The sequence below is a fragment of the Gossypium hirsutum genome, chromosome D07 (genome assembly GCF_007990345.1).
Source record: "Gossypium hirsutum isolate 1008001.06 chromosome D07, Gossypium_hirsutum_v2.1, whole genome shotgun sequence".
Classification (NCBI taxonomy): domain Eukaryota; kingdom Viridiplantae; phylum Streptophyta; class Magnoliopsida; order Malvales; family Malvaceae; genus Gossypium; species Gossypium hirsutum.
Window position 1 is genome coordinate 25,203,652 of NC_053443.1, and position 11,134 is coordinate 25,214,785.

The 11,134-nt window shown below is 32.3% G+C and overlaps 1 protein-coding gene and 1 non-coding gene across 5 annotated transcripts; both read right to left on the reverse strand.

Moving 5' to 3' along the window:
• Window positions 1-1,714: 1,714 nt before the first annotated feature.
• TRNAK-CUU (transfer RNA lysine (anticodon CUU)) lies at window positions 1,715-1,787 on the reverse strand. The gene has a single exon. It is a non-coding gene; the product is annotated as a tRNA-Lys (tRNA).
• A 552-nt stretch (window positions 1,788-2,339) lies between these two features.
• LOC107951648 (protein-lysine N-methyltransferase EFM1) lies at window positions 2,340-9,042 on the reverse strand. Of its 4 annotated transcripts, none has more exons than XM_016886772.2 (17): window positions 8,890-9,042; window positions 7,158-7,262; window positions 6,974-7,067; window positions 6,697-6,871; window positions 6,508-6,613; window positions 6,329-6,411; window positions 6,167-6,193; window positions 5,852-6,021; window positions 5,598-5,711; window positions 5,395-5,475; window positions 5,193-5,257; window positions 4,140-4,196; window positions 3,890-3,961; window positions 3,430-3,681; window positions 3,083-3,198; window positions 2,877-2,972; window positions 2,340-2,641 (listed from the first exon to the last, which is right to left on the reverse strand). In XM_016886772.2, the coding sequence occupies exons 2-17, from the start codon at window positions 7,206-7,208 to the stop codon at window positions 2,491-2,493; spliced, it is 1,710 nt and encodes a 569-aa protein (XP_016742261.1). In that variant the 5' UTR covers window positions 7,209-7,262; window positions 8,890-9,042; the 3' UTR covers window positions 2,340-2,490. The 4 variants fall into 4 exon arrangements, with proteins under 4 accessions (XP_016742261.1, XP_016742263.1, XP_016742264.1 ...); XM_016886774.2 differs by having other exon boundaries at window positions 7,158-7,257; window positions 8,890-9,026; XM_016886775.2 differs by lacking the exons at window positions 7,158-7,262; window positions 8,890-9,042 and having other exon boundaries at window positions 6,697-6,882; window positions 6,974-7,063.
• Window positions 9,043-11,134: the final 2,092 nt, after the last annotated feature.

The window sequence follows — 11,134 nt, forward strand, 5'->3', positions numbered from 1 at the left end:
TGCTAAAAAGACCTCTACAGTCCTCTCAATTTTGATATTGAGCAAATTGGTCCCTCTCGAAAAAATCAAAGCAATTTAATTCCTTTCAATTTCGAAAATGAGCAATTAAGGACAGTTAATCACAACATTAATGTTTTTTTTTTGTCAATTTTACATAAATTTGATTGATACAATAACAAATTTAGCCCTCAATGTTTACATATTTTGTTAATTTGGTATTGATTCTAAAAAAACCCACAAAATTAGCCTCAATGTTTACACATTTACAAGAATATTATGGGCTAAATTTGTTAAATCATGACCAAATTGATAGAATGTGTAAATTATGAGAGCTAAACTTGTTATTGTACTAATCAAATTTATGTAAAATTGACGAAAACATTAACGTTATGATTAATTGTCCTTAGTTGTTCACTTTCAAAAATTTTAGGGATTGAATTGCTTTAATTTTTTTAAAAGGGACCAATTTGCTCAATATTGAAATTGAGAGTGACTGGAGAGGTCTTTTTAGCTAAATCTTTTAAAATATATTTTTATTTTGCTTAAAATAAGAAAAATAATATTTTTTATTATTTTTAAATTTACATACTTTTAAAGGGTATGGACTAAATTGACAAAAAAACTATAAATGTTGAGGGCTAAAAGAGTTTAGAAATTTTAAAAACCGGTTAATCTTCGAATTGGTACAAACTTTGTTGAACTGGGCTAAAAAATTTAGTTGAACCAATTTTTATATATTCTAATATTTTTATTTTTAATAATTTATTTGCTTTGAATTTGAATCGATCAAGTGGGTCATTTTGGGAACCAATTGGTAAGACCAATTTGAAAATTGTTCAACCAATTTTTTAGCTTGGTTCAACTAGTCTGTCCCGGCTCGAGGGTCAATTGATTTTTACCTCTTTGGATTGATACTCCAACCAATTCTTATCTAACTGGCCGGTCCAATCTAATTTAGATAACATTAAATTTTGAAATTTTTGTTCATATTTTTAAAATCATTTTTGTTTTTTGAAATTTAAAGAGTTCTTATTTTTTCATAAATTTTTTATTTATGTAAAAAATAATTTTTTAAATTTCTATGTTTTTATTTAAATTATGAAAAAAAAATTAAATTTTCTTTTAAAGAGTAAGGACTAAATTGACAAAATTGTAAATGTTAAGGGTTAAAAAAGTTATTTTACCTTTGACATTGTTAAGTTTAAGGGAAAAATTTAATAGAGGGACGAAGATTTTTAAATAAAAAATATAAGGAATCAATGTCTCAAAATTAAAGTATAGGAGCTAAATTTTAAATTTTGAAAAAATATGAGGATCTTTGACCTATTTAAACCAATGTTATTTCACATTTATTATATTTATGTATATATGATTAAATAGGAGGGATGATATTGATTTACAGTTAATTATTTTATTTTTATTTTTAATATTTTATAAATTTTAATATAATTTTATTTTAATATATTTTTAATTTTACCAAATTAATAGAATATATAAATATTAAATGCTAAATTTAATAATTTTTAAAAATAATATTAAATTAAAACATTAAGACTAAACTTATTATTATTATACCAAGTTAGATCAACATAGGTGGAATTACTAAAATGTAAGCATTTAATTGTACCTCGGAAAATCCAGCAAGTCCCTCCATAGTCCATACCACAAGATGTTTTGCTTATGTGAAAAAGCCGACAGAAAATACGAACTAAAACGCCCACCGTGGGGCTCGAACCCACGACCACAAGGTTAAGAGCCTTGCGCTCTACCGACTGAGCTAGACGGGCTTGTTGCTTTTTATATCTAAGATAATTAGATATATACATTAATAAGTCCTTGTGATCCACCAGACGCACGACTCGGTGACGTTGCCATACAGCAGAATCCCATAATCTTGGCATGTACAATAAATACGCTACCAGGGTAAGCAAAAGATTCTTAGCAAAGCGGCTGCTTTATTGTCATTCAAGGTGGTGAACATATTCCCCAAGTTTTGACAGCCCACAATTGAATGCTACCCCAACCGTCCAAAGAGGAAAGTAGCCCTGGAAGAATTGTCTTATCCTTCCTACTGCACCACACCTCTCATTCATTATCTTCAATCCCTTCACGGATAATGATTGGTTATGTTCATTACATTACAACATGCTTCATGTATGAGCTTGATCTTGTTCTTGGCATAGCCATTGACAAGGCCAAGATTGTTGGCCACAACCACCCAATTACCCGACACCGTCTTCTGAAACGTTGCCATTGCTGCCCTTGGTTGGATGTGTAGGAATATGGCTGGTCTTGAAGAACCAATCATGACCAAAGTGAAAATACGGAAGACACCGTGCTAAGTAAGAATTTTGTAAAACACATCTTTGAATGTTGAATTTTTTAAAGCGTATTCTATAAATCTTGAACATAGATAACACCCATGTTGTAATGACTAGTGACTAAATTAGCAAAACCACTCATTTGGAACAAGAGGAAGTCGATTTATACTCAATTTCCTTCACTTAGAGATAATTGCAAGGCATGTTCTGCTTCCTTAAGGAATAAACGAGTCAGTTCCTTCTGCCCTCTTCGATACACTATGCTACACCACCTATTTCTACTCATCAACTTCTGCTGGACCAAGTTGTTCGCCTCCTTGCTACAAAATAAAGCAAATAAGATGGTTCAATATTAACAGAGATATTTATTGTTCGATGCTATAAATTTTGCAAATGAAACAGAAAAGGCTGGATGTTCAGGGTGCAATATAATAGGAGGGGGAAAGGGAATTTTGTAAAGATTCAGAATGACTTGAATAGCCAGAACCAGCAAAAGTATAGATTGCAGTGACTGTCTTTTCATTGAAAGGAGGAAAGTTTAAACTTCTAGTATACCTTGTCTGCTGTTCTGCATTTCCAATAATGCAGGCATTCTCAAGTAGTTCAGAATCAGAGTCCTCTGTTCCGGAACTCTCTTCAAGGTCCATCATCCTTGCCATAGAGAATTAGAGTAATTCATTAAGACAGTTTTCTTTGCTAACACCTGAATAATACAGAAGTGTTAAGTTTCAAACTCTAAGAAGATTCTATGATTTACTTACTTTTTCTGAAGAAGGTCAACAAGCAATTGCAGAGCTCCAGAATCCCCACAGGCCTCCCATACAGCTGTTCTTATTTCTGTCTCAGAAGGCTGTCTTTCTCCTTCAGACCCAACAAGCTTGGAGAAGAAAAATAGTTTCAGTTAGGACAAAAAACAGTTTAAATCGTTTTTTTCATTTCTCAAGATGAGAGTGACTGACAGAGACTCAACTAGCCCCTTGAGGAATGTTAACATGTATTTTAGAGTAATATGATAGTAACTGCAATCAGTGTTTTTTTTTACTCCTCGTTGGACAATAACTGCAGTTCATTCAAGAAAGAACATGATGAAACAAAAGAGAAACCACACCTCTTCTAGCATTGCAGAAACCTTAGAAACCTCCTCATCTTTCATGGCTATGGTCCTCAAGGCAGTCATAAAATCTTCAGGAAAAACTAACTTACTCAAGTAAGAAGGTGTTTTGCGGTGACCACTCCAACTAAAATTGCAAATTCTATCATCGGCTTCAGAGGTATTGTTTGCTTTACAATTAGAGGATCCTGTTGGGAAAAACCCATGATCTAGCAAGTTTTTAGGTAGAAGGCACCGCATTGCAGCTTTCTGTGAACCAAAGCCAAATTAATCAGTAATACAAAATTGTTTTCAGGAGAATGGGAGAAAGGACAATAAGAATAACGAATGTAATGGTTCTACCAAAGAATATGAAGAAGAATACATCTCCATTGAAATATAAAAATAGCACTAAGTGGGATATTAACATATTGTCATTCATTATTTTCAAAAGAAAAAGTCATTCATGATCACTGACCTCGGCTACAAGTAGTTGCCCTTTGAAGTCAGAAAAGGAAATGTTCTGGATTGCCTCTCCGGGATAATGAATCTGTACAGTTGACAAATGTTAGCGAATAAGCTCAGAACAGCATGATAAAAGAAGTGAGATATAGTTGAAAGCCCCAATTCATGAATTTCTTCCGACTAAGTTGTACCTAAATAATAATATGATTCCTTTTGAAGAAAATATAGGAATTTGACAAACTGCAAATTTGGCATAAACATACCATGAGATAGTCATCTGGATTATTATCAACAACGAAACCATACAGGTAGAGAAGTTCCTGCATCAAATATGAGATGATCAAAACGGCCTCACATGTATCAATAAGTAAGTACAGTCCAGATAAGATACCGCCAAAAATTGATTATGAAAGAAATTTAATGTCATTTAGGCAGAGAGTGTTGTAAAACATGCCAAAGAGTGAAGGCGAAACTACTTCCTGATATACATGTTTTACATATCATGCTCACAGTTGAAAGCATGTTTCATGTCAGACCACCGGGGATCATCAAAATAGAAAGATGAACCAAAACAATCACAAAGAAATTAATCATGTAAATTTACCACAATAGTAACATTTAAAGTAATTTACAGAAAATCAGGGAGCAGATTTAACAATTTTCTTTTTCTTTTTTCTTTCTTGTAAAGTACATAATTCAATTCATAGAAATGACAAATACAAGAATAATCCATGGTTGTAAAAACCAGACGGCTATTCAATCATATAAGTTGACCGAAAAATCACATAAAAACTGGTAAAATTGGATATTTTATTTTATTTTACTTCTTTTATATTCTTTCAACAAAAAATTAGGCTTTTTCACCATGTTTATGTTCACTTTCATCCTTGGTTTTTTGTAAATAATTTTTTTTCCTAATTTTTGATGAATTTTTAAAAATAATATCTTTTTGAATTTTTTATGATTTTTTTCTTAATTATTATTAGTTTATATTTTTAAGCTTTCTAGATGGTGAATCACCTGGTTGAACCAGGAACCAGAGATCCAATCAGGTCAGCCTCTAGTTCAGTTTTTTCAACCAAGGAGCAATCTCTGGAAGTTGAGATACTTCTAGATATACAGAAATGCTACCAGCCATATTTAGCTTGCCATAAATATGGAGCATGCTCGCAAACAACAGCAACCATCTTGAAGTTAAACAGGGAATATCAAAGGGCACAGGAGGCTATCAATATTGACATATAAGTCTTTTAAAAGTATAGAAGAAACACTCATGTTTAGGAAGAAAGTTATCTGTTCAGGACAAAGCAAAGTACCTCATTTCCTTTGTTACCATAACTGATGGAAACTTCTTTGTCAACTGGCAATGGAGACTGTAAAGCTTTCCATTTTGAGTGAAAAAATAGTGCCACTCGTGGTTAGACTTCTCAATATTTAACACAAAAAAAGACCTCAAGTATAACAGATTTGATCAGAATATGTTACAAAAAGCAAACATGGGAGGCAAGAGGAGACTACCAGAAATAAGGTACATGGATAAAGGAATTTGAGTTATTGACCCTGTTCCATCAACTTCCCATGTTGCAACTGCCTTCAAGTCTAAATGTAAAATTAACAAACAAAAAACTTCAATAAGAATCGAGACTGAAAAACCAAGACTGCAGTAACAGACTGAACCAATTATAGACAAGAGAGCCGCCGACTAATAAGGACTAGCATACCATGGTTGCAAAAGTCAATGCCAGGGAGAAGACCCTCCACCCAGACAGTTTCTTCTTGTTTTGATGTCGAAGTTACTCCATTGACTTTGCTGTCATTCCCATGAGCCTCAAATCCTGATATAAATACATTGTAAATAAAAAACTTTAACCTCAGTCGAAAGTTAATGCAGTAATTTTCAACAGTAAAAGCAAATAAGAGGAAAGAGAGCTATACAGGAAATAAGTGGTAAATGAGAACTAAAGCATAACCTCACTTTTTCCATCGATTTCATTAATCGGCTCTTCACTATAACTATGACTGGTGGAACCCTCGGAATTTTTGTCAACTGGACAGGTTGTGCCCACATCGTCTTGAATTTGGGGGAATACATAAGAATGCGGAAGAGGAAGGTTCAAAGCACGAGACCAAAATATAGAATTTGCCCTAGCATTATAGAAATCATGCAATATTAGCCATCAAAGTTTTAGGAGCAGGGAATGTCATCATATCATTGTCAAGCTCTTCCATTTTCCCCACCCCACGCCAATTAAAGAGAGTTAGAAAGAGTTCATTTTGAGGGGATTCCTACCAAAGGAAATCTTCAAAGCACACCTCACTGCAAAAGAAGCATTAACAACAGTTCACGTTTGGGAAATAAGAAAATAACCAAATTATTCTTGACAAGACCAGAAACTCAACAATTTAAATGCAACAATGGATTGCTATCTTGTTTAATGTAATTAGTACAGACCTTTCTGAATCTCCATCAAGAACCAGAAGTTTCTTCACCAATTCCTTCACTTTATCTTCGTATACAGACATCAAATCCTTTTTCTATAAAACAATTGTACTAACTTTCATCATCATGGTTAGTCAAATTTCATCAATTTGATTTTCAAGAGAAACAGAAAACTAAATACTAATATTTACCCGCAATTCAGTTGCTCTATACAAGGTTGTTCCCCTCAACTCCAAAAGCTCATCATCAGTAAACCAAACCGGATTACCGAAAGTAGTAGGAAGCATATCAAGGTACCTGACCCAACCTTTCAATCCACATAAATAATAAAGGGAAAAAAAAGAACACTAAAATGCCAATCACATAAGTTAAGTACGTACGGTTTCCATGAAGAATTCTTTCGGAGACGTTCCACAATAAGAAATAAAATCATTAAGAACCTATCATCAACTTCTCCTTCTTCAAACATTGCTCTACACTCTGCTCCAATTAAAGGATCTTGCAGTACCCTCATTGGAGTTATTGCTAAATCCAGTGGAACAACAAGAAGAACCCCTGGCCAGTTTCTTTTCCTCATAAAATTTATGAAAACCTTACAAAGAATCAAACAGAATTCTATTTTTTAACTTCTTTGTTAAAGGGCTTTTTGCTACTGACCATCTTCGGGGGAACCATTGGTGGAATAAATACCGAAGCCTTTGGTGGAGTCGCAATACTTGATATTGCAGCCGCGGAATTGAGCTCCGTTTACCTGAATTAAAATCACTGTTAGTTGAACCAGAGGAATAGAAATGTAGAGTTGACGGCTTGAAGTTGAGTTCAGGGTGTTGGAGAACTAAACCTGAAGCCATTGAAGGAAGTGCTCGAGTTTTGCTTCCTCTGTACACGCCATTATCGTCGGTGATGGTTACTTGGCTCAAGTTGGCTGGTGACCAAAGGCACTACACTGAGGTTTAATAAGGGCTTTAGCAATTAGGTCCGAAAAAAAATTGAGAAACTTAAAACTGATCCCAGTTGGGGATGGCAGCGGGTTGGATATCTGCAATTTATGGATTATCCGAATCCACAAATTATCCAAATTTTACTATCCAATTTCGAATCAGAATTAAATACATTATCCGCCAAATATCTGAATCCGCAAAAAATCTGAATTTAACATTTTCAACCTTATGTCGGATATCTGAATCCAACATAACCCAAATCCAAATCCACTAAAACTAAAATTTTAAAAATAATATAAAATCAAATAAAAAATAATTTTAAATAAATTTTATTCATAACTAAAATAAATAAATGTAAAATAAATTAACAAAAAAAGCTAAATAATAATTCAAACAAACTAAACATAATAATTTCACAAAAATTTAAATATTACTAACAATTTAAACATAAAAATTCCAAGCAAATTAAAATTTCAATAACAATTCCAGACAACTTGATTTTCTAGTTCTGCTTCACTTCTTTGACTATATAATGATGGAATAGACCTCGATGGAGCATTGTCACTTTATTTTTCACAAGATTGAAATATATTATCATTTCAAGGCAGTCCTTTGTAAGCTTTCAAAACTGCAAATTAACCACCAGCATTCAAATGAGCTTTTGTAACCTAGTTGCTCTATGAAATTAGAAAATTCCCCAAGCAAATGGAAGCAAAACCAAAACCTTCATCAACCACTTACCAATCTTGCATTAAACATGAATCGCCTATTTCCATTTATAAGAATGCTGAATGTGTTTTGTTCATGCATGCATTGTACTTAAATAGCTTGACAAGTATAAATGGCATTAACTGGAATGATATCAGATGTCAATGGCTCTAAAATCCTCCTTACAGTCATCATCATAGAGCAGAATTTATCACTTGAGCTAAAACGATAAAGCTAAATTAACTAAGTCTAACAATTTCTATCTCTAGTTCACAATCAATATCAGTTGGAATATCAATATAAATGTTTAACTCCAGCCAGTATAATTTTACCTTTGAGCTAGTTCAACATGAGCTATCCCTAGAAAACCAAAACAATCAACATTTAAAGACAAGATCAAACAAACAGAAACCTTCTCACTATCCCCCATAAACTCATTGTTTTCACTACAAGCCATTTTTCAATATACCTATAAAATTTTAAAATTAACAATTCAGTTCATAAACATTAACAATAAGCATCAAAATCAAAACATTATAAACATTTTTCATGGTTCGAACATCTATGTTCTTCTAGCTAAGTAAATTTGGAGAGACAAAGAAAAAGAAAAGTTATTATTATTATTTTATTACATTCGGACATGACAGACTCTCTCTCTGTGTTTTGGTCTAAACTTCAAACTCTTTCCATTTCTTGTTTTTCTTTCTTTATTAGAAAATAAATGAAATATATTAGAATGGAAGTGAGTGACGTTTGGAAGTTGTAAGAGATTCCATGTTTCCTCATTAGCTCATTGTTTGTTTCCTTCAAATTCAATGCTGTCAAAGGAGACTAAGGGCTGACATAGTAACATCTATAACTAAAAATCAACCAGAAATAGAATCCTAAAACATCAAGAATGGGTTTACAAGTAACGAAACCAACCAGTCAAATGAGAATTTTAAGGGCCGGTGGTCGACGGTGCCTTGTTGGTGCTTGCCGGTGACTGCCTGACTGGTGAGAGGCTTAGAGCTTGAGACGACACTTTTGGGAATTTTTTTGGTTTTGGTTGGAGTTGGGCTTAGCCGCTTGTATTTTCAATATCTCAACTTTCTAACCCAAAACTTGGTTCAATGGTTGCGGGCCTGCTTCAACCAACTAAACTATTTTCAAAATCATTTTTATTAATATTAGATATTATCACACCAGGTGGAAGAAAAAAAATGATATTAAAATTATATTTATATAAAAAATCAACAATTAAATTATAGGTGAAATGGTAAATTGTTTATATTTAAACATTTTTTAAGCTTCCGTTTTATGTGACAACATTTTAGAGAATTTTCTCGAAAAGGTCAATCCCCTCAATAGAATGTTTATGACACCTTTCACCATTTTATTTTTAGTCACTAGCTAAAGAAAATGACACACTCTTTAGGGATATTGGCTCTTCCAAATGGTTCTTTATTTTGCATTTGGTGGGTTCAAGTTGATCTTGAAGCACTTTTCATCGAAAACAACCCATTACCATTCCATTGTCAAAGAAATGAGTTTCATTGAGCCTGCCGATTAGGATGTAATGTCCCTGCAATGAAAAGGACCATTGATCAATCTAAAAGATGTTAGAATTCACTCCAATCCCATCCTCCATCTATGTGTACCATATCATCTATGTGCACTCCACTTAGGTCTCGACAATGATCTTCCAGGGGATCAAAGTTCGACATTCAATTATCGGACCAAAATTTGATCTTTTCCCCTTTCTCATGGTCTATCAAATGTTATTCTTTTAGTATCTTTGAGATTGATTTCCAAAGGATTACTTTAGCATTACTTTTAAAAAGTAATTCTGGCACTCAATGATTTAAGATTTTAAATATTTAGCATTATTGTTAAAGAATTTTGTGAAATTTAAAATGCTCATTTTAGATATGAAATGGTAAAATAAAAAATAAACTAATTTAAATGATATTTAGATTCGTTAATATTATTACACTAAATAAAATATCAATTTTGAAAACTTTAAACAATTAAGATAAATTATTTATGCTAAGAGGGCTATGGCATTGTTGGTTAAGGTGAGGCCTTGGGTCCTTATGTATCCAAGTTTGAGTGCCACCATTCTTAATTGTGATGCGTGGATCTTCAATCCCAATACGTGCGTTTATAGTTGCTTTCTCTTCTTTGTTTGTTGTGTTTTTATATTGGCTATATTTTGTGTTTCGACATAATTTATATTTGTAATATTAAAATAAAAAAAACAAATTATTTGTAAAATTTTATTTCAATATATAAATCATATTTAGATATTAAAATAACATACAATTCATAAGTAATGGAATAATTGACCCAAATACAAAATATCTTTTTTTTTTCGTGTCTTTATTATTACTATTGACAAAATATTATATTTGAATTATTTTGTATTATTAAATATTCAATTTAAATTGTAGTAAAAATATAAAAAAAACTATAATAACTGAAATATAAAATTTAAAGACTTTTTAAACAATTATAATAAATTGTTTGTAAAATTTATTCAATATATAAGTCATATTTGAAATTTATAATTAATATATGTGAGAGCCCAAGTTTGCTCGGGCCCAAACCAGACAAAAATCAAACATAAAAAATAAATAAAAATTCCAAAATATTAACAATCCAGTTACAATACTATCCCAAATCGAAAGCCCAAAATTACAAGCCCAAATCAAAAAACTTAAAGGCCCAAAAGCCTAAATTTTTCTTTTCAGAAACAAAAACCCTAATCTAGTGCCTGTGCGCCGCTCCTCCCACGTCAGCGCCGCTCCTAGCGCCTATCCCCAACTGCTCCGTCAACCACCCTGCAAAGAAGAACAAACACGCAAGAAACAATGAAAAAAATAGAAGAATAATGTTGTAAAATCGGCTATAAAAAGCGTAAAAACCGATTGTAATGAGGGTTCTTTTTTTGAAAAAAACAGAGAAAGAAATACAAAAAAGAAATGCAATCAGAAATTTTTTAAACAACAGAATACGAGATTTCAAAGGTGATTGATTTTCTTTTTATTTATTTATTTTTTTCAAATCATTATATATAAATATAAAACATAAAACAAAAAAAGGAAGGTTTTTACCTGCTTCGGTTGACGGAGAGAAGAGGAAACTGAAGGGTTTCTCACTTTTGGCCCGATTTTGCCGAGATCTCGGT